The sequence below is a fragment of the Ursus maritimus genome, unplaced genomic scaffold (genome assembly GCF_017311325.1).
Source record: "Ursus maritimus isolate PB19 unplaced genomic scaffold, ASM1731132v1 scaffold_29, whole genome shotgun sequence".
In the NCBI taxonomy this organism is placed as follows: Eukaryota; Metazoa; Chordata; class Mammalia; order Carnivora; family Ursidae; genus Ursus; species Ursus maritimus.
The window spans coordinates 2303454-2327156 of NW_024425452.1; the positions used below are offsets into that span (position 1 = coordinate 2303454).

Below are 23703 nucleotides of genomic sequence, written 5' to 3' on the forward strand. Positions count from 1 at the left end.
CTGTGAAATACAGTCTTGGTTTTCAGAAAGGAGTGGGCCAAAATTCAATAGTTTCTTGGTCATCTGTATACATTATAGAAGGTATAAAATTCCTATGTGTTATGAAAACTGTCTCCTTTATTCCCAGGACCCTATTTTAAATATCTTCCTCATACTTCGCAAGATATGCTCAGTAAATTGATAGGGGATGGCAGAGCTGCTCAAACTAAATTTATTGAATATCCTAACAAATATAATTTTTTGCAATTTACTAGCTGATTAATACCTTCTGGAGTTGGACCAAAAAAATGAAAATCTGTTGATGTTTTTAAAATGGAAAATTTTTGTTGTTATTTTGTAATTTCTAGGATGCTTCTAGTTAATAGAAGTATGGGACATTCTCATTTCAAATATGAATTTGATACTGTCTGCTTTTCAAATCTGGTTTTTATATCTCAGTTTAGAATTATGCTGTCTACCTTACATGCACAAATACTAATTGAAATTTTGTGAATATGAACCATCTATTAATTTCTGTGCTGTTTGTATTCAACTCAAAGCAAAGTTCTTTTCTCTTCAATTCTAGGAATTCAAACTATGGTGTCTTAGTTTATGCTACCACAGAATCTTAAAACACTAGTAGATTTGACTATAAGCTCGTGCTTTTTAATCATAACAGGAAATCATGGTGACTTACATCTGCATTTGAACTGATAAATTAATCATTGTTAGATTAAGGATTCACTGCATATAAGAAAAAAAATTACCTTTGTTGTGTTTCATGGATCACTTTTGTTTTTTTCCCCCATGAAGGTCAATTACATCATAGTCATGAAGAGGAGGGCTTTTTTGGAGTCTGATATAACTGGGTGTGAATGCCAGATCTGTCCTTTATGTGGCCTTAGTCAAGTTACATAGCTCTAAACCTCAGCTTCCTCATCTGTAAAATGGGGAAAATAATACAACCTATTATATAAGAGTATTTTGAGGATTAAGTCTAATACTGTAAAATGCTTTTACTAAGTGTTTGTCACATAATAAACAATAAATATTAGTGGTGGTGCCATGATTGTTTAAGAATTATTAGCAAATTCCAGTACTGTGAGAAAAGTGAAATTTTTGACAAATAATGTTATTATCATCAGAGTGACAAATAATATCTTTTCATTTCTATTGGCAAATATCTATTATTTTTTTAAGGCACCAAATTTTCCCCTAGCTTTTTTAAAAAATATTTGAAGTGTGTTTAAATTATTATGCCCATGAGCATTTAAAGAGTCTTTTTGTATCTTAAACTAAGCAGCAGCAACAGAATACTAAACAGTCTCTATAATCTTCTCTAGCAGGTTAAATATTTCAGACCAACCAAAACTGACTCAGTGGATTAGAACAATCTCTCAGCAAATAAAAGCATTACAGGTTCTTAGGAAAGAAGAAAGTACTCCTAGTAAGTTCTGATAAGTTCATTTTTCCCCTAAAGTCTGAGATTGTTGGAAAATGTAGCTCCAGAAGAAATATATTCTTAAATAAGAATATTTTAAAAGTGAAACCTCTCATTTTATAATTTGACTTATTCTAATTTTCTTTGTCTTAGTGAACTAATTTTGACTTTACTACATTATTCTTATTCCTTGAAAAACGTACAAGTTCATGTGAAGTTTATAATAAATACTTCTCACTTATTCCCCCATTTTATTGAAGAGCTTCTGGGGGTGGGGGAATGTAACTGAGTGTTGCAGAGCCAGCTTTAGTTCTTGGTGGGCTGACTCACTTTATTGTTGGCATTACCAGAGACTTCCCAAGTTTCATAAATATGGGCTGCACTTAACAACCTCTCAGGAAAGCAGTCTGAGCAGAATTTATGTCATTGGTTTTAATTAAAATAGCATATTCTCCTTACCTTCCCTAGCTGTGTTCTAGTGGCTGTACTATTAGGAAACACGTAGTTGACTGCAAAAGGTGCCTCGGTCAGTCAGCAGTAGTATTTCTCATGCTTTGAAATGTACCTTAGGACAGTTTTTATTAATGGGATTCTTTCCTGTCATTTTTTTATTTCTTTGATGTACCTATATTTAGAATGAAATTTATGACTGAAGTTTACAGAAGTACTGTAAACTGATGAATAAAATAAAATGCTTATTTCTTTAGATACTGCTTCTTCAAAGAATTCAGAAAGTATGGATGAATTGCAGCTCCCTGAAGGGTTTAGGCCTGATTTTCATCCTAAGTGAGTATATCATTTGATTTCTTTCCAACTTGTTCCACGTGAAATGAAAAATTTAGGGTTTATAAACGAATATGTGTCAAACTAGGGAGCAAAATATTATGATACATTGATCTTGAAATCTGAGGTTTAAGGATTACATGATGATATATATTGCAGGTATATTAATAAAAACCAAAGAACCGTGTGACGTGCTTTACTCTCACCAACCTCTCCTAGTCTGCATTGCTGCCTCCCTGCTCTACCCTTCATCTGGCTCTCCCTGACAACAGCTAATCTAAATCTAAACTGTTCAGCTTCCCCACCAAGTCCTGTCCTTTCCTTCTGACTTTCATATTTCTAGTGATGGCCCCACCAGTGTCTTAGTAACCCAGGATCAAAACAAAAATATTTTCAGCCCTGTTTTAAGCATATTAATTATATAAAGTGTAATACAGAGTCTAGAGCCAAACTGCGACTGCTTGATTCAGTTCCCAGTAGCACTACTTACTAGCCGTGCAACTTCTTTCAGATTGCTTGACCTCTCTCATCTGTGAAGTGAGAGTACTAATATTTACCTTGTCAGTGTTGTGAAGATAAAGTGACATGACATGTGTAAAGCCACCTGGATGGCATGCCTGGCATATACTAAGTAACTCAAGAAAAACCGTACAGAAATGCTTAACTAGAAAAACATTGGTCCTTTGCCTCCCACATCCCTTACCTCTATCCCCATCCCCAGTCCTGTGATATTGTTTGTTCTTCTGCCATTTACTTCCATATATCTAGTTAAAATGCTTAGTTGACTATCTCTTGATTTATCATTTTTAAACCATTATCTTTCTGTTGACTAACTGGCAGTTTAAAATTCAGCCCTTACCTCTACCCTATCTGCTGCTCCTCACCAGTGTCCAAGTAAGAGTTATTTCAGTTTTTAGGTAAATCGGTTGGCAATTTTTACATTATAATTGTCTCTGCTGATAGAAGTTATATGTTATGATTTTATTTCCTTATATAATTTTGTCTTTCTAATGGTTGATAACCACCTTATATCTTTCAAGTACTTGGTTTTCTATGTATGTATTACTTTCTTCCGCAGACGCCTATGGTGTAATAGATCTGTCAGATGTCTAGCAGTAGCTTTTCTAAAGTGCTCGGATGCATCAGATGATCCTCTGTCCTGGAACCCCCGTCCCATAACCTGTGTCCTCCTGTACTGATCAGGACAAGGCACAGCTGTCACCCTGAGACTTCCCCGGGCCATGCCCCTCATATTTCCCTGCATCTCACGTCATGCTCTTTCTTAATTTACTCCCTTGTTTTGCACAGGTGCACCTTTCAGCAGATTCCTAAGAAAGGGTGCCTGGGTGTTAAATTTTCGTGTCTGAAAACATACTTATTTATCTATTTGCTTGGTTGATGGCTTGGGTATACATAGAATTGTAGGCTAGAAGTAATTTTTCATCTAGATTTTTAAAGTATTGTTTTACCAAATTCTAGCATCTGTTGAGAAATTAATTCTATTCTGATTCCTGTTCCTTTGTAGCTATTACTTCTGGAAACTGTTGGGATCTTCCCTTTAATTCCTAGTGTTCTAAAATTTCTCTTTGATGTTCCTTGGTATATGAATCTTTTCCTCATCCATTTTGCTACAGTTTCAGTAAACTCTTTGAAGATTCATGTCCTTCAGTTGTGAGAATTGTTTTCTGTTTCTTAAACAATCTTCTCCTTTTCTTTTTTCTGTTCTTTGAGATAGCTCACTGTTGGCCCTGTTGGACAGATCTCTAAATTTCTCATAACTTTGCTGGTTTCTGCACTGTCTCTGTTTTCCCCGTGTTCTTTGTTTCTGCCTCTTTGTTTGGGTTTATCTCTTTGATGTTTGATTCTTTCCTTAAATGTTTACTGTTCCTCTGGTGGCTGTTCAAGAATAAGTCACTCAAAAGCTCATTGGATACCTGGTGGGCAGGCTGGAGCTTGCTGACCTATGGACTTCATGGTGAAATGATCAGGCCTCCACTGGCCTTTTACTTGGGATCCCCAAATGCCAGTGTGTAAAACGGCTTGCCCCTGAGGAGTCTTCCCTGGAGAAACTAAAATCTATGTCAGTGGGTATATGTTGCCAATGTTCTTAAGACGGAGAAAGAGTCACGGGTCCTTTGTTAAGGTTCAGTATGTAGGCTTCCACCAGATGGCTTGTTTTCAGCCGTGGGCCTCACCCCTGCCCACCAAAATAAAGTATAACTCCGCTCAGGCAGAGACAGTTTGCATGCCTTTAATTCCCGCTTTGCACACTCTATTTTTAAATAGTGTAAGTGGTTCAATTCCAACATTAATAAATGGCTGTTAAGAAACTGAACCATTTGATAACACGAGCACGTTCTTTTGAGCTAATTCTATACATGTTCACTTCAGGAACCCTTATTCTGAGAGCATAAAAGAAATGCTAACGACATTTGGAACTGCTACTTATAAGGTGGGACTAAAGGTTCATCCCAATGAGGAGGATCCCCGTGTGCCCGTAATGTGTTGGGGCAGTTGTGCATATACCGTCCAGAGCGCAGGTAAGAGATTTAACGTTGTGTCTCTCCTTATGTCACAAGCAGATGCTAACATGAATTATGTGTAGAAGCCTGTGTTTAAATGAGATGTCTAAAGTGGCAATCGTCAAGAAATAAAGACTTTGAAGCAGGAAGTATAAACTGACAAAATATTAGATTGACAGTGTATAAATTAAGCACAGCAACAGAGAACTCATTTTGGTGGTGCTTATAGCTTCTTGTCAGTTGAGAGGATGTGTTTTCAATTTTACTTTTCATTCAGAGTTAACTCTTCTGAAATGACTTAAAGATTTCAAAACCTGACAATATTGTGCTTTCAAATATACGTAACATCAAGCTTATCATCTTAACCATTTTTAATCTGCAGAAAGAATTTTAAGTGATGAAGATAAACCATTATTTGGTCCTTTGCCTTGCAGACTGGTAAGTTATCAGTTTACTCAGTTCACAGAATGGTGGGATGGAAATTCAGTTGTTCTGTTTTTTTAATCGTAAAAACCTGAAATGGTCATTTAAGAGTAGGTTCATTACCCCTTTCATAGTAAAACCCATTTTCTGTAACGACAGTGAAGAAGTAATGTTTGTTGTTTTATTTTTCATGATTTTCTTTTAAATAGACTTGAGCTTTTCTCATCCAGAAATCTTAAACACATGAAAAGTGGGAAAAAAGTAAAAACAGTTCTTGTTCTTGAATTTTAATGTTCTAATTTTTAATAAGAAATATAAAACAGAACATACCCTCTACCACATTTGACTGCCTTTTATGAGCAATATGTAAATAAGTACAGATTAGTGTCAAAATAGTGCATTTAATACTGAGAAGAATGCAGAAGGAATATACAAAGCTTGCTAATTTTCACTGTGTAGTTAGTGTCAGTGTGATACACTGTCTGCTATTCAAGTTTAAAATCATAAAAGTGCACCTAAGAGCAAAATCATGTAATTTTATTCACGTAGAATCACATGGGGGGTTTAAAAAATGCCGGGGCTCTACATGAGTCAATTAAATTAGAGTCTTTCTCTGGAGATGGGCCCCAGGCATTAATATTTTTTTAAAAACTTCTTAGGTGCCACGATTGACAACACAGCTGTAAGAGCCTAACCAAGAAACAACCAGTATAGAAAATACAATTCAGGATGATCACTGAACAACTAGTTAATTTGCTAACTTTTGTTTTCATTGCAAACGCTAGAGTCCCAGGACTCTTTTTTTATGGTTTAAAGAATATAGTTTGTGTATCGGAGGTACTCACCTAGGGGTTGTGCATTGAAATCCTCTTTGGAACTTTTTAAAAATAGAAATACCTAAACCACTTTGGACTTGGAATATCTGGAAGTAGACCTGGTATTAAAACTGTCCTGAATTGTATCTTTATAGTAAATCAGCAGAATGGTAATTCTTACCTTTAAGATATATGATATAATGTTATGATATATCAGAGTTGACTGTGATATTTTTTGCTACAGTAAATAACAGTTGGTAATATGTTGATTGTTAAGAAGGCTATCTATGTATCCATCAAGTTGCTCAGCAGAGTCTGTTAAATTCCTCCCCTACATATTTGTCCTGTCCCTTTCATTCTTACTCCTACTTGTTTTGTTCGTATCATTTCTTGCCTAGATTATTATAGCAATCTCTACCCTGAATCTTTTTCCTAATACAGTATCAAAGGGTTCTTCCAAAGAGTAACAGTGACTGTATCTCTTAAACCTTTTTTTTTTTAAGTTTGTTTGTTTGTTTGTTTGTTTAAGTAACCTCTGTACCCAACTTGGGGCTCAAACTCACAATCCCAAGATCAAGAGTTGCATGCTCTACTGACTGACCAGCCAGGTGCCCCCATCTCTTAAACTTCTTAAACCTGTTTCTCTATTATCCTCTCCTGCCAATCCCTACATCCATGGTCCAAGCTGGCAGAATAATTGCCAGTCTCCAGATGTTAGTTCCCAGGCCTTCCTCTCTGTTAGAGTGCCCCAAACAGACTCCTCTTTATGATGGCTCTTCAAGCTTTGCCTTCCCTGGGAAACCTATGAGTGGGATATCCCTGTTCTGTGATCACTGCCTCCTTCAGTTGTCTCCTCCTCCTTTCCTTCCCCTCCCTCTCTGCTCACCCCAATCCCCCATCCAGCAGGCTGTGAGCTTCTTAAGTACAGGAGAAGTGGGGTGAGTTTTCATTTTCAGATCTTCAAAACCAAGACTAGGGGCGCCTGGGTGGCACAGCGGTTAAGCGTCTGCCTTCGGCTCAGGGCGTGATCCCGGTGTTATGGGATCAAGCCCCACATCAGGCTCTTCCGCTATGAGCCTGCTTCTTCCTCTCCACTCCCCCTGCTTGTGTTCCCTCTCTCGCTGGCTGTCTCTATCTCTGTCGAATAAATAAATAAAACCTTAAAAAAAAAAAAAAACAAGACTAACGTATATTAGTAGTCCTCAATATCTGGTAAACCAAACAGCATTACAGAAAATTTTGAAAATAGAAAATCAGGCAGGAAGAAGAAAACTCATCAGTTCACCACCTTTTTTTTCATTAGCATGTTGAAACTTGATGATAGTTGATATTTACATGTAGTTTTGTTCCTGCTATATTCTTCACTTTACATCAAGATTTTTCTCATTGTTGCTACGTAGTCCCCATAATAGCTTTTGCTGGCTGCAGACACCCTGATTTGTTACATCCATCTTCTTGCCCATAGTTTCCCCAATATTTGGAGGATTTCCCACATTTTAGAGTATCTCCTTAGAATAAATACAAAGAAATGCTGCATCACCTTCTTGGGAGTCTCGGTTGTTTACAATTTGTCTTGATGCAGGTGTCCTTTGCCTTAGAGAACCAGCAGCTTGGTTGCGAGGAGATAGCTTTGGTTTATTCTGCATATGATTAGATATTCTTCATTCCATTCATTCCACATTAAAGACATATCATTACAGATGTGATGGATTCAGTTCCAGACCCTGAGAAAGATCCTAGAGAGATCTCATATGCATCCAGATTTGCTTTGACTAGCTGTGCTTTGAAATAGGATTCCTAAAAGGAGAGAACTGCAGTTGACCCTTGAACAACACGGGTTTGAACTGAACGAGTTCACTTATACATGGGGGGGGGGTGTCTGTGTACAGTGCCATAAATGTATTTTCTCTTCCTCATGATTTTCTTACTATTTTCTTTTTTCTAGCTTCTTTTATTATAAGAATATAGTATATAATACATATAACATATAAAAATGTTAATCAACTGTTATGTCATCAGTAAGGCTTCTAGTCAGCAATAGGCTATTAAGTTTCGGGAGAGTGAAAAGTTATATGCAGATTTTCAACTGTGTTGTGGGGGAGGGGCTTCGCTCCCCCACCCCCACGTTGTTCAAGGATCAGATGTACCCTATATGCTGGCTTCTTTGTTCATTGCATCAATCTCTTTATTTCAGGATGACTGTCTTAGGTCACTAACAAGATTTGCTGCAGCACATTGGACAGTGGCATCACTGTCAGTGGTGCAAGGACACTTTTGTAAACTTTTTGCATGTGAGTATGAACACTTGTACCATATATGGTAATTTCTCATCTGTGATTTTGTTCTTAGTGGTGCAGTTTCTCTCCCCATTAGGAAAAATATATTGGTAATACCGTTTATGTACAGGTTCTAGCTTATAAATTCATATATATCTCACAGAAGAATATATTTAAACTTAGGGTATATGCATTTTTAAATAATTTAATATTTATGTTGGCATATGAGATGTGCTAATGTATTTTTCTTCAACTATTTAGCATTGGTGCCAGATGACAACCATGGAGACCTTCCATGCATATTAGATATTGACATGTTTCATTTGTTGGTGAGTATCTTGTGATTTGTGTTTGAAATTCTCTTTATCTTACTATATTTTAGACTTGGTGAGTAGTGTAAAGGCAAGCAGGAGGAGTTGTCACCTGTTATTCTCAATATGCTTCTGAATATAATTCTTTTCCCAGGAGCCTCAAAAAAGAAAATGTTAAGGAATATAATTGAGAGGCTTGACCTCTCTTATTTTGCTTTGTGACTGAGGTCAGTAATTTAATCTCTTTATGTTTTTTACACATAAAGAAGTAATAACACTAGTAATATAAGGGCTGTTGCTGACCCGTACAGTGCGTTAGGGCAGATAAACCCTGTGGTCACATTAGTTGGCAACAGACAGCCCTTTTCGATGATTTAAGGAAAGATTTGTCTTCTGAGCAGGTGCATTCTAGTGCCAGGACACAGCACTGGCCAAGCAGTGGGTGGCTTACTTTCACCCCACATCAGCTGGGCCCCCTGCATGGGATGCTGAGTGCACCACCACACAGCAACCCCACGTGCTGTCCCCTTAACCTCTTTGGGCATCAGATTCTGAACCTTTAAGTTGGTTAGTCCCTCTCATATGATTGTGTCAGGACTCTGTAGAACAAGCAGTGTGAAGAGCTCAGAGCACGTCCCCCGTAAATGTTAGCCGTTGTTACTGATTCTAGGACTCCTATAAAGACCATCGCCACTAGCACCACTGGACAGGCAGCAGGAGGGTCACAAGCAAGCTAGCATTTATTGTGCACCTGACTTCTTTCACATCCATTCTCCGTTAGCCCTTACATCCTTACTACCGAGGTATTAAAAACATATATGTATTAGGTCAGTTTACCAGGAGGAAAATCGAGGCCCAAAAGTGTTAACTTATCTAAAAAGCCCATAAGAGGAGCTGGGATTCATATCTAGGTTTTTGTGTGTCCAAAAACTGTGGTGTTTTTTTTTTTCCACTGCTCACTCCCTAGAAAGATTTCAAATGTTATCTTTATTATTACTAACAATAAGGTATGTATTAGGAAATTACTGGACATGTGAAATGATGGTGCTTATGCAGACCCCATTAGTCCATAAGTCATTTAATTTAGCCAATCCTCGTGGAATTTCTGGCATGTGCCCTTTAACAATAAAGATTTCTGAAAGGGAGGGGCTGAGCTCAGAAGGGGATCATGTTAAGAAACTAGAAATGTCTTCAGCTGTGGAAGGAAAGGTGACCTGTCTGACCCTTGGCATTTGGTATCTAGGTGGGCTTGGTGCTCGCTTTCCCTGCGTTGCAGTGTCAGGATTTTTCTGGGATCAGTCTTGGCACTGGAGACCTTCACATTTTCCATCTGGTTACTATGGCACACATCGTACAGATCTTACTTACCTCTTGTACAGGTAACTCCTTTTTTTCAGCTTCTTGAAGGGCGGAAGTACTTGAGTTTTCTGTTTTTTAAAAAAAATTAAGGGATGGGATGCCTGGGTGGCTCAGTCAGTTAAGCGTCTGCCTTCGGCTCAAGTCATGATCCCAGGGTCCTGGGATGGAGTGCTGCATCGGGCTTCTTGCTCAATGGGGAGTCTGTTTCTCCTTCCACCTGCCACTCCCCCTGCTTGTGCGCTTGCGTGTGCACACACACACTCTCTTTCTCTCTCTGACAAATAAATAAATAAAATCTTTTTTAAAAAAAAAAAAAAAAGGAAGAGGAAGAGGAGCCTAGACAAGAATAATGCATAAAATATAATTAGGCTACTTCTTTTTTCTGTTCATCCTTGTGTGGAAAGTTTTGAAACCAGTTCTTTTCTCCTAGTAAAATCCCCTGGCAATGTGAATGTTTTTACTTATTTTTTATTTCATAAGTTCAGTAATGGTCAGTTACCATAGAATGTGTATTTAGCTGATTTTCTCAAAGCCTGCTGGCTCCTTGTTATGATGGAAATTGACACTGTGCTCACCCCTGGGGGTTAAAGTTCTTTCTATTTTGTGGGAGTATTTTCAGGTATGTCCAAATATAGGAATCTGAGCACTTAAATGATGTGGTAATTAATCCACTTCATAAGCAAATATGGGGTACTAATATTCCCATATCTTTCAGAAGAAAATGGCATGGATCAAGAAAATCCTGCTGGTGAAGAAGAATTAGCAGTTCTTGCTTTGTATAAAACACTTCAGCAGAATGCAGGAAGGTGAGATCATCCTCTTTACATCATCACAGTTCCCCAAATATTAGTAGATGATAGCATGAGAAAGGAATTCCTTTGTTGAAATAGGGAAATTGCTGCATGTCGACAAGTTTAAAAGAGAAGATGAGTGAGTGATCTGCAGGACTCCTGAAATTTTAATATACTAACATGAGTAGAAATCTCTGAGAAAGGAGTAATATGTGGAGCTTCCCACATGTATTTGTTGGCCCTGGAACCTGTCTTTTGCTCAGAGGATCTGGCACGGACTCGTGGAAATACGGAACTTACTTTGAAAAGTATATTCTAAAATATATGTTGTCTCACTAGGAATTTTAAAATGCAAATTAAGTCGACATAATACATTTTTAAGGTAATATCCAGGACTGGCTGGAGTGCAAGGAAATTATTAGAATTCCACATATTGTTGGAGTCATTTGGGTTTGGTATAGCAGTTTCACTTAGCTTTTTAACAGTATGTGTCAAGAACCGTAATATTTATTCTTTGAGTTATTCCATTTCTGAGAATGCACATTAATAAAATAATTCAACATATAGAAAAACCTATAGGCATAAAGATGTACACTGTGATATTGTATATATTAGCAAAAAATTTAAAGCAATCGCAGTGTTTGCTTACAGGGGATTAATTTGCTGAATATTATGGTTGATGTATTCCAGAATAGTACAGTTCTGATAAAAAATATGTTTTATGATGTTCTGAAAAACAGTTTTATATTTCATATGTTACAACTATAACTATGTAAGACATAGATGAGTGTGAAAATAAAAATAGCCAGAATAGTAGTACTGATAAAAGTTTCTAGAATAGTGGATAGTTTATTTTCTAAATTTTCTCTTTATACAGCTGTATTACTTTTATGTATTTTAATAACAGTATTGATGGCTATAGCACCATTTATACCTGACATCCCATAGTGGGGCTGCCCACTCCTTTTAAGCCTCTGTGCCACTGATTCCACATAGCAGTTGTCCCTGTTTTCACGCTGTGCTATAACTAGAATGACCTTTCCTCATTAGATTTCCCTATTACATTTTTCTCTTTTTAGTGCCTTGAAAGGAACACCATCTGGCTGGCATCTGTGGAGGAATGTCAGAAATGGAATCATGCCTTTCCTGAAGTGTTCTGCTTTGTTTTTTCACTACTTAAATGGAGTTCCTGCCCCGCCTGAAATTCAAGGTAATTTCTAATTTCTTTCAAAATGTAGCAAATGTGCGTAGTTTTTCACTCCAGCAGTTTATAATTAAAGGACTTGCAAAAATGAAAGCTTAGGGGGCGCCTGGGTAGCTCAGTCATCTAAGCATGCAACTTTTCATTTCAACTCAGGTCTTGATCTCAGTCTCCTGAGATCAAACCCTGTGTCTGGCTTCATGCTGGGTGTGGAGCTGCTTAAGATTCTCTCTCTAGGGGCGCCTGGGTGGCACAGCGGTTAGGCATCTGCCTTCGGCTCAGGGTGTGATCCCAGCGTTATGGGATCGAGCCCCACATCAGGCTCCTCCGCTAAGAGCCTGCTTCTTCCTCTCCCACTCCCCCTGCTTGTGTTCCCTCTCTCGCTGGCTGTCTCTATCTCTGTCGAATAAATAAATAAAATCTTTAAAAAAAAATTCTCTCTCTAAAAAGAAAGAGAGAGAGGGAGAAAGAGAGAGAGAGAAAGAAAGGGAACTTAGAACATAGCTAATTGGGGGCACCTGGGTGGCGCAGTCGTTAAGCATCTGCCTTCGGCTCAGGGCGTGATCCCGGCGTTATGGGATCGAGCCCCACATCAGGCTCCTCTGCTGGGAGCCTGCTTCTTCCTCTCCCACTCCCCCTGCTTGTGTTCCCTCTCTCGCTGGCTGTCTCTCTCTGTCAAATTAATAAATAAAATCTTTAAAAAAAAAAGAACATAGCTAATTGACTGTGGTGATGTACACGATTGTAGAATAAAAATGCGTGTTTATGTATGTGATTTTATTTGGCTCAGGAAGCGTACTGTTTTTATGTACAAAAACATACTAGTTTTGCTTTCAGGGTTAGAATGTTCAATTATATGTTATTCATAAACTGGGTTCTTCAGATAATAAAAGGGGAAAACTCATAATGTCAGGTGTTTGTTAACTTGAAGTGTGTGGCATGTATGTTCAGAATACCCGTAATTGCACATACATGATTTTAATGTAGGAATTTATATGCTATTTTACAGTTATTTTCTATGTTCTGTTTTGATTCATTTCATAAAAGTGTGGTATCAAGGCAGACTTAAAGTTTACTGTTTCTGTACCTCATAGTGTCTGGTGCAGGGCAAGGGGTGCCCACAGATGAGATTGCCCTTTCAGAGTCTGTTGCCTGGCACCTTCATTCAGCTAATAGTCTAGACTTCCTAATCATTTGCAGTGATGATTAAAGGTAGTGCTTAAATCCATCTCTCATGATAAAATCATCTTCTATTTCTGTACTGCTTTATACTTTTCCAGAGCACCCATATGTTATTTTTGTCATTTATCTGTTCACACATAACCCCAATGAAGTAGATTGGGCTGGTACACCATTTTTCAAATGGTAAAACCAAGACACCAAGAAATTGTGACCAGTTTGGTGTGGGAGCTGCCTGGTTCTGCTCTCAGTTATGCCATTTTCTGTGGACCCCTTCCACATGCCCTTTTGTGAACTTCCTACAAGTAAATCCAAACTCTTTCATCAGGCTTTTTAAGTTCTGCTATTGCTTACTCTCCTTCAGGATCTACTCTTAGTTGTTATATACATCACTGTTCTCTTCTCTGTTTGCAGTTTCCGGAACAAGCCATTTTGAACATTTGTGTAACTACCTTTCCCTGCCAAACAACCTCATTTGCCTTTTTCAAGAAAATAATGAGATAACAAAATTACTGATCGAAAGGTAATAATCATACACTTTTCTTCCATTATATAGAATAGTTCTGTGGGAACAAACTTAGGTTTATCGCATATTACAGAATTCTCAGATAGTGAGCCTGGCAGAATTCAATCTGTGTTATTCATTCTGTCAGGATTAGGCCTTCTTAGCTAAGAATTTACCTTTGTGGCAAGGTTTTTGCCAAGCTAGTAGTGAATAGCATAAGCAGATTTGCTTGAAAGGAGACTAGTGGTAGGAATGTTTATTTCCTCGTATTAACTTACTTGTTAAGGACTCTGGTCCATAAATTTTTGGAACTGAAAAACCTTGAGGGTTATCTAGTCCATACCCTCACTTTATATTTGAGAAAATTGAAGTCTGGAGAAAGTTACTTGTCAGTCATATCAAGTTAGTGAGTTAAGATTGACTGTTTTACCCACAGAATTGGGGGAAATATTTGCAAATCATGTATCTGATAAGGGATTAATATTCAGAATGTATGAATATAGGGCCAGAATTCTTACATCTCAACAAAAAAAGTAACCACCCATATAAAAAGGAGCAAAGGACTTCTCCAAAGAAGATATACAGTGGCCAATAAGCATATGCAAACATGTTCACATCACCTAAGTGGCCAATAAGCATATGCAAACATGCTCACATCACCTAAGTGGCCAATAAGCATATGCAAACATGCTCACATCAGCTCACCACGGTGAGGTACTACTTCACACCTATTAGGACGGCTGTGATCAAAAGACAGACAATAATAACACATGTTGGTGAGGATGTCAAGAAATTGAAATCCTTCTGCATTGCTGGTAGGAACAGAAAATAGAGCAGTTGCTCTGGAAAATAGTATGGCAGTTCCTCAAAAAGTTAAACGTAGAATTATCCTATGATCCAGCAATTCAGCTTCTAGGTAAATATTAGAACAGAATTGAAATCAGGGACTCAAATAGATACTTGTACAACCATTTTCATAGCAGCATTAGTCATAATAGCCAAAAGGTGGAGCAACCTAGTTGTCCACCAACAGATGAGTAGATAAACAATATATGTATGTATGTATATACCTCAGTGACATTACTATTCAACCTTAAAAAGGAAGGAAATTCTGACTTCTACTACAACATGAATGAAGCTTGAAAATATGCTTAGTGAAAGAAGCCAGTCACAACAGAATAAGTATTATATGTTTCCATTTACATGAGGTATCGAGAGTAGTCAAATTCATAGAGACAAAAAATAGAATGGTTGTCAGAGGCTGGGGGGAGGGAGGAATGGGTCAGTGTTTACCGCGTGCAGAATTTCATTTGGGAAAGTTGAGAAAGTTCTGGAGATGGATGGTAGAGATGGTTGGCCAACGGTGTGAATATACGTAATGCCATAGAACTATACACTTAAAAATGGTTAAAATGGTAAGCTTTATGTTGTGTATATTTTGCCACAATTTAAAAAAAAATATTTTATAATGAGTATTCTAGCTCCAAATAGTAAGAGCCTGTCATTAATTCTTACTGGTATTTCCGGAGTGTCCAATTTAGTGGGATAATAGTGTATGCTTTTAGGAAATTACAGGTCATATTGTAGCAAAATATGTCATCTTCCTTTTGATGTGGTAAATATATTAAGCCAAGATTTGTTTTTCTCTCACTGGATAGAGAAATAGAGGGAAAAATTCTATTCTAACCCTTCAAAAGTTAAGTTTTGGTTTTCTTTTTTTCCATTTACATTGAAGTTGGTGTCATAACATTGAAGTTAAAAGATTTCTAGAAGGTGAAAGAGATGCTATGAGGTAAGTTAAAGGTTATCAAAGATTTGGTTGGGCAGGAGGTAGGGAGGAAGCAGGACGTAAGTGTGCCATTCCTTGAAAATTGACCTCCCAGGCATTCAGTGATTCCAACAGGAAGAACATCTTGCCTTCATACTTTTTTCTTAGTGTAATGATGAGAGTTTTTAAAGAATAAGAATTATGAATATAAGTATAGTGCATTATTCTTGGCAGAGGAAACAAATAACAAAATCATTGTATTTTGGAATGTTTGCTTTTTTAAAAATGTAGGTCCTTTTCCAGGTTTTTCTTAGCTCTGTTTTTTCCCTTTTATTATGGAAAACTTTAAATATCCAAAAGTATGAAGAATCGTACAATAAGGCTCTACATTCCTCTCACTCAGTTTTAGTGATTGTCAAATCATGGCCTTTTTTTTTTCTTCCTTCATTCTTTTTGACATTAGCTCTATTGTGATTCCATAGATAGGTATGCTATGCTGGTGATAATAGATGTATTTCATCTGTTAATCTCTCCTTGGTTCTACTAAATACATTATCCATAAAACTCAGAAGGCTAGAGGAGATTATCTGTTCTATTTCTTTGATTTTATACAATCCAAATCTAGAAATGATAGCACCCTAATTTTATTAAGTTGAGCCATATGAAATTCCAGTTAACTTAAATAAAAAATGGTTGAATATCACCAGTTTCTTATTGTTCAACTCTGCAGTCGGAAAACTCATGTGGAACAGTAGTTCTCTACTTGAGACCTACATGAGAATAATTTTGGAAACTTTTAAAAATACTCAGGCCTAGAGATGTCTGACTGGCTCAGTCAGTAGAACATGTGACTCTTAATCTTGGGGTTGTGAGTTTGAGCCCCTCATTAGGTATAGAGATTACTTTAAAAAACTCTTTAAAAAAATTACCCAAGCCTTACCTGCCAAATCTAATTTCTCTAACATTGGCATGTGTGTCTCCCCAAAATTCCCCCCAGGTGACTCTGGTATAAGATCTGCTATCTCAAGGGCACCTGGGTGGCTCAGTTGGTTAGATCAAGCCCCCGTGTTGGGCTCACATGCTGGGCGTGGAGCCTGCTTAAGATTCTCTCTCTCTCCCACTCCCTCTCCCTTTTTTTTTTTTTTTTTAAGGAAAAAAAAAAATCTATCTCAGTCCCTCCGCATTGGCTGCCCGCCCCTGCCTCATGTGTGATGAGTGAGTTACCTGTCATTGTTATAATATGACTTCTAACTGGTTTTATGTGGTTTTTTGTTTGTTGGTTTGTTTTGTTTTGTTTTAGCTATCCAAGAGAATCCAACAAATTAATAGACCTTCCAGAGGATTACAGCAGCCTCATTAATCAAGCATCTAATTTCTCGTAAGTTCTGATATTCAAGTGTTGAGCATTTCTTACCACTGGAAGCACTCACTGCTCTATACGGAATTGAAGGGATTTTGTTGTTGTTCCATTTTGTTCAGTCTGGGTAGTGTTTTTTGCTGCCCGTCTTAGCACCATTCCAGTACACTTCAGAATAAGGTACGGGAAACAGGGTGACGGGTGACAAATTCGTTTCATTACAGGTTATCTAAATAACCATTTACACTTTAAAGTAATAGGAGCCCTTAGTAATATTTGTAAATGTTTGACATAGAAACTGCATAGGAATAATTGGTAGTGTAAAAAATGGAACATTACCGAGGCAGTTGAAGCTGCCTGTATACCTCTTTGCTGCGTCGTCCTCCTCCCCCTGCAGAGACCCGCTGTTCTTCACAGAGTATCAAGCTTCCTCTGCATTTACACTTTAGCAACAAATGTTTATATTCCCAAGCAGCATATTTTGCATGTTTTAAGCTTTAAAATGGCACTCTACGTACTCTACAGTTTCCTGCACACTCAGCATTGTTTGTCAGGGGTTTCTAATACAGTCAACATACATAACTATTAATTCATCAGTTTTCACCTTGTGTAGTATTTCATCATATGACAGCAGAAGTTACATTTTTTTTCTCTTACTGATTTTAATTTACCTCTTCTCTAGTCGTTGATTGAATTTTTCTGGTACATGGTGTTTGTGAGGGATGTTCCCAGTCTTCGAAATAAATTTGTCTGGTTTTGATGCTGCAAAATTTTTCCCAGGGTGGCTTTACCACCGTCAGCTCTTTAGCCACTCTTTTAGAGCAATGACTTGAGGTTTTTTTTGTCCCATGGAGGTGCCCTAAATCAGGTGGTGATAAGAGCAGAGCCCCCACTCTGTGCCTTGTGTGTGGAACTCTGCTGTGCTCCCAGAGCTACTGCTGTCAGACTGAACTGGAAGGGGAAGACGTGGGAGCCTGCACAGCTCACACCTACTCCTGTGGCTCTGGGGTGGGCATCTTCCTCAGGTAAGGCCCTGACGGGACCTTCGGACTTTGCATCAGCCCTGGTGTATGCATGCTGAGGGATAGCACAAGAAACTACTGTGTTGCAAAGAATGTTGAGACTGCTGTCCTCCTGTGTTTTTTATTCATTTAAGGAACAGGGGAGCCTTGTCTCCTCACATCTTGTATTTGGCTCATGCTGTGTCTTTGCTGCTGCTTCCATTGTCATCCTTCCCACTCCGTGACAATTCAGTTCTGCTTTCTTTGTGCCTCATTCTAATGTGAAACTTCAGTTGTCTTTGATTTTCTGCCCTGATCCGTCAAAATTACTTCTTTTGTTGTATCCTTATGGTTTGGGATCCATACATATCACTGGCTAAAGTGTATACTGTTGACCCTCGAACAACACAGTTTGGAACTATATACAAGTGCACTCATACACAGATTTTTTTCAATAAATACAGTATAGTACTGCAAATGTATTTTCTTTTCCTTTTGCGATTCTTAATACTTTTCTGTAACTTGCTTTATTATAAGAATACAGTACATAATACATAAAACGTGCAAAATGTGTGTTAATCAATTGTCTGTGTTATCGGTAAAGCTTCCAGTCAACAGTGAGCTATTAGTAGTTCAGTTTTGGGGGAGTCAGAAGTTATATGCAGAAATTCAACTGCATGGGGGAAGGGCGTCAGCACCTCTAACTGCCGTGTTCTTCTAGGGTCAACTATGGTTGTATATATTGGCCAACATACCACAAATACTATTGACTACTGTGTACTGGGCTTTGAGAATGCAGTAGTCAGCAAAACACAAAAATATCTACCTTTGTGGAGTTCATTTTCTAGTGTGGGAGATAAAAAATAAACGAGGCTGATAAGAATTTAGAAAGTGATACACTCAGAGGAGAAAAAATAAAGCAGGAAGAGGAATATGAAATGGCAGATGGGGAGTTGGATTTTAGTTAGGGAACCAAGAAGGTGACTTTTGAATAAACACTGAAAAAGTGGGGAGAACACTCCGGGCAGGGAACAGCAGTTGTAAAATTGCTGGGGAATGTGCCTGCTGTGTTCAAGAAACAGCAGTGAGGCTCGTGTCACTGGAGTGGTGTGCACAAGGAGGGGAGTCCTGGGGCCTGCTATGTCCTGTTATGCGCTGAGTGAGATAGAGCTCAGTTCAGGGTTTGAAGGAGAGAAGTGACATGAGTTTGAGCTCCCCTGAGGCATAAATCAGGTTTGTATCTTAGGTACCTTATTCCCCTGGTGCCTGACAATTTCTTGTATATGACAGGTTCTCAATAAATGTTGAATTGAGCCGAATTATTAATACCCGAAAAAGGTCAGGCAAATCTCTCAAAGGGATGGGAGACACATTTTTAAATAGCCCGTAGGGGAAATTAAAAAGCAGTTTTTCTTGTCTCACATATTTCAAAATCCTTTTAGTCATGTACAGTGTTGCTTTGTGTTTCAAATCAACCTAATTCAGAACGTTTTTGTACATTTTTTTAAATGAACAATTTCTTCACAATAGTGGTTAAAATATCAGTAGCTATTTTATGTTTAGAAATTAACTATCAGGGTGCCTGGGTGGGTCAGATGGTTAAGCTTCTGCCTTTGGTTCAGGTCATGATCTCTGGTTGTGGGATCGAGCCCCAGCAGGCTTCCCTCTGAGCAGGGAGCCCGATGCGGGGCTGGATCCCAGGACCCTGGAATCATGACCTGAGCCGAAGGCAGATGCTTAACAACTGAGCCACCCAGGTGCCTGGAGCCATTGATGGCTAATCCAAAATGTTCCTCTCCCTCGCTATATTGATTTACAGTGCAATCATTATTGGTTACAATGCAGTCATTTTAGTTATTTTTTAAATTTGGGCAGATGTATTGATAACTTTGATGTGTCTCTGCTATAAATTCTGTTTCTTCTAACACTGGCGTTTATTTTTATAGACTTCAGTCCATTAGAAACTGAATCTAAGCAGCAGTTACTAATCTATAATGTATAAATGGTCTCTCTACAGAGTGCGGGAATGTCAGGTGCTGTTTTTAGCTGGCAAAACCAAAGGCTGTTTTTATTCTCCTCCTTACCTTGATGACTATGGGGAGACCGACCAGGGACTCAGGTAAGGGCCTATCCTGGGGAGGGGGGCTGGGTTGGCTGACCCTGGGTCTCCAGAGCCTTCAATACACAGTAAATGTGATCAGCCTCAGGCCCTACCTGCTAACAGCCTGGGAGCATAGAGCTTCTGTTCTGGCAGAGATGGATTCTTCCAAGAAGGGCACCCTGGCTTCCTCATTGGGCATTCTCTTTCCCAGCCCTCAGAATGTCATGAGTGGGGGCACCTGGGTTGCTCAGTTGGTTAAGCATCTGACCTCGGCTCAGGTCATGATCTCAGGGTCCTAGAATCAAGCCCCACTCAGCGGGGAGTCTGCTTGTCCCTCTGCCCCTCAGCCTGTTTGTACTCTCTCTCTCCTCTCTCAAATAAATAAAATATTTTTTTTTTAATGTCATAAGGGCCATCAGGACAGATAAGGGAAAAGAACTGGATAGAGTGCATTTTTTTTTCCATTTACCAATCCAGAGAACCATTGAAATTGCCACGTGGCATCCACAGCATCAGAACACTGCAGGGATAGCCTGTTGTGATCTGTGTTGCTTTGTATGAGGAGACCCAGTGTTGTTCAGATGATGTAAAAGAGCAAATCTTAATTGATAAGAGATGTGCTTGGGGCGCCTGGCTGGCTCAGTCAATGGAGCATGCAACGCTTGATCTCAGGATCGTCAGTTCAAGCCCCACGTTGTGTGTGGAGCCTACTTTACAAAAAGAGAGAAATGTGCTTATCTTATTAACTTAAGAGTCTAGGACAAAGATTTAGAACATATAGAGCAATACAACAGTATTTGAGGCTTAATCACTTCTACTCTGGTTGCTTCCATTACATCAAGAGAAAATGCTAACAGCGGTTCCCTCAAGCACTGTTAACTTCTTTTAGACAATCTCTGCCCAAAGGAGGTGAAAGTCTTAACCTAGATAGAACCATCCAGCCTTGGGGAGCAGAAAATGAAGATCTGGAAACCAAGGCAAGACAAGTAGGGGGCGGCCCAAGAACTCGGCTGCAAGGTTACAGACATATGCCACCTGGTAATGGTTCTCCCATTGCCGTGAGGAATGTGGGCTCTTAGGAGGAAGAGCCCTGGTTAGAGGGTAAGAGGACTGATGTGCTCTGAATCAAGAGCAAAGGCCACCAGCGTCAACTCACCAAAACCTTTTCTTTGGTTAAATTAGACCCAGAAGTTATTCACATTTGGCTGCTTTGCTTCTACTTTGTGGCTGAAAGAGCCCTCTGGAGAACATTTTTATCCCCTTCCATCCTCTCCCTTGCCTCCTCCCTTTCTTATATTTTACCAACAAAGTGAACAATGAATGGGTAGTTTTAGCCTCTCCACCCGGACCCTCCTGCTCAACCCTACCCTCTCTTCCCTCACCCCAGTCTGAATAAGTGTAGCTTGTGTACGTTTTCCTCTTCTTTGCAGCATTTACTCCTTTCAGCTGCTCCTAGCCAGCCTTCAGAGCTAATGTGTTAATAGCCACAGTCTCGTGCCAAACAGGAATTTTGCAGAGGATCTTAAACCAGTAACTTGTAACTGTTCCCAAATCAGGAAAGGTTGGGGTATAATAGATGAATAAACAGAATACATCCTCAGTGACATGCGTCTTCCTTCTAGACGGGGAAATCCTTTACATTTGTGCAAAGAGCGATTTAAGAAGATTCAGAAGCTTTGGCACCAGCACAGTATCACGGAGGAAATTGGACATGCACAGGAAGCAAATCAGACACTGGTTGGCATTGACTGGCAACATTTATAATTACTTCACTACCAAAAATACAAACTTGGATTTTTGTAACCCAGTTGGCTTTTCAAGAAAGAGAATAGGAAATCAATTCTACTGAATTTGGAAATAAATTCTCCTATTTAAGCTTTTGTTCCCAGTTTTGTTTTCATAGTTTCTGGCTTCAGGGACTGATGAAAATCATCTTCCATCGGTGGATTTTCTTGCACCGTTTGCTGTGCCCCTCAGACGTAACTGCTTGAGTTTTAGGATCCAGCAAGGAGCTTCTCTTCCCAGGCTGAGCACAGCCCCTTTGTGGGTATCTGACTGTGACCGTTCCCAGTAGTCTGAGCCATGTTACGTTACTGATCACAAGGAACTCCAGGCCTGAAGCTGATTCGACAGCAGCAGGAAACAGTCTCTGTGGTCTGTCAGGGTCACACTTCCTGGTCCCTTTCAGTGACTCTCAACACTGGGACTGGGTCGCTATCCCCTCTGCTGGCAGGACCCTACCTCTAAGAGCAAAGCAGTGGATTTTGAAAGCGGCTATCCCTTGTCTCCATTGGCTCTGAGCGGGTTGGGGCACGTGCAGGAGGAGCCTGTGGGATGAAGGGGAGAGCCTGGTTGCTTCGCATGCTGGGTGGTTTTCAGGGCTACAGAAGTTGGATTTTTATTTTTTTATTTTTATTTTATTTTAAATTTTTTTGCAAGGCTTTTGGCTTTGAGAGAAAAAACTCATTTTAAAGGGCTTTTTGAAAACTTAGAGTATCCTAATTTTTCAGACAGTATATTCCCGTTTCTAAGGCTAAACTGAGAGATTGTATGCATCTAGAATCAAACACTAGCAGAAAAAATGAGAACTCAGTGTTTTGAGGTTCCCCTACCCCTTCCCGCATTTCCTGGACTAGATGAATTGCTGTTTACCTGCTGGCTCACTTAGTACCTTCCTGGGACAGCCTGTGTGCCCAGGCTTTTTATTATTTTTAAACATTACTCTTCTTACTAAGAGGTGCCTTCCTAGAATGATAGCCGCTTAGTAAAATAGCTTTTAACTGTTACATACCACACAGCCACTCTCGTTTGATATATGTGTGCTGAGAGCTTGAATACACAGAGAGTGATTGCACATTTAGTGGAGGAATAAATTCTGAGCCTCTCTAAGGTGGGGCTAAGGGACAAGTGAATATTAAGAGGCTCTTGGAATTTTTTTAGCCAATGCAAGTAACCTTTTCAGTTTAAATGCCTCTAAAAGCTCTGTTCCACTCAGCTTTGCATACATTGCAATAAACCCAGGAGGAAGGTCAGAAATTTCTAAAATAAGTGAGCTAAAATAAGTGGGAATGCAGAAGCCACATTCATTGCTGCTTCTCCAAAGTAGTGTGTAACAGGATCCCTCCTCTGGAACTGGCTCACCAGCTGAGAGGAGGACCAACAGGAAGAAAATACAAATTAGAACTCAGCATTCTACCCCCTTTTCTGGCCTTTCTTCCATTTGTAAGATCTGGGGCTGTGGATGGCATAATGATTTTAATGTTTATTTTGGCCTTTGTCACATCCCCGTTCCTTTAGCTTTTAAGCCCAGCTTCTTTTGGCTTTTCTCCATACGTTCACCACGCTTAAATTTAAAATAGGACCAGGTTTCGCCCTCTGTAAATGGATTATAAACATTTCCACCAAATCATAGCAATACTCTGGCTTTCAGGAATGACTTCATAGAAGTCCATTGTTAGCAGAGGGTGTCCCTGGATTTCATTCTCTGAAAATGTCAGGGAGTCTGAGAGAAGAGGAACTTACATGAAATAGCAACACACGTACCCCTTTATCTTCTAGTGTGTGCATCATTAAGCTAATTGTCTTCCCTACCTAATGAATCATCTTAGTTTTTATGATTTGTTCCGCATGTATTATGTTCATTGTAGAAATGTTTATATAACATGCTTTCCATATCAGGGAAAATCATATCTGTTTAATAAATTGGCTATAACTTTAATATCTGTGGACAACTTGTAAAATTTGGAATGTATCATATGTAAAAAGTTTAAAGATATCCAAATAAATGCTTCAGGTGTTGACATTACTTTGGATCTGCCTACATTTTCTTTGTTTTGTTTCCCACATTTAAATGCCATGGAAATGTTCCCCATGTCACCTTGCTACAAGTAA

The 23703-nt window shown here is 38.9% G+C and overlaps 1 protein-coding gene across 6 annotated transcripts in view; it reads left to right on the forward strand.

Annotated features, from left to right (window-relative positions):
• Positions 1 to 23617, forward strand: part of UBR2 (ubiquitin protein ligase E3 component n-recognin 2) — a 115494-nt gene extending 91877 nt beyond the window's left edge. For 3 of the 6 annotated variants that reach the window (XM_008691904.2, XM_008691905.2, XM_040643487.1), the window contains 15 exons: positions 1323 to 1426; positions 2128 to 2206; positions 4595 to 4743; positions 5108 to 5163; positions 8158 to 8254; positions 8501 to 8568; positions 9794 to 9929; positions 10625 to 10715; positions 11780 to 11910; positions 13495 to 13603; positions 15321 to 15377; positions 16654 to 16731; positions 17565 to 17735; positions 19729 to 19830; positions 21435 to 23617. In XM_008691904.2, coding sequence (XP_008690126.1) covers positions 1323 to 1426; positions 2128 to 2206; positions 4595 to 4743; positions 5108 to 5163; positions 8158 to 8254; positions 8501 to 8568; positions 9794 to 9929; positions 10625 to 10715; positions 11780 to 11910; positions 13495 to 13603; positions 15321 to 15377; positions 16654 to 16731; positions 17565 to 17735; positions 19729 to 19830; positions 21435 to 21576 — 1570 coding nt within the window. In that variant the 3' untranslated portion in view covers positions 21577 to 23617. Of the gene's footprint in view, positions 1 to 1322; positions 1427 to 2127; positions 2207 to 4594; positions 4744 to 5107; positions 5164 to 8157; positions 8255 to 8500; positions 8569 to 9793; positions 9930 to 10624; positions 10716 to 11779; positions 11911 to 13494; positions 13604 to 15320; positions 15378 to 16653; positions 16732 to 17564; positions 17736 to 19728; positions 19831 to 21434 lie in introns of those variants that run through there. The other 3 variants (XM_040643486.1, XM_040643484.1, XM_040643488.1) reach the window with 3 other exon arrangements.
• The last annotated feature ends 86 nt before the right edge of the window (positions 23618 to 23703 follow it).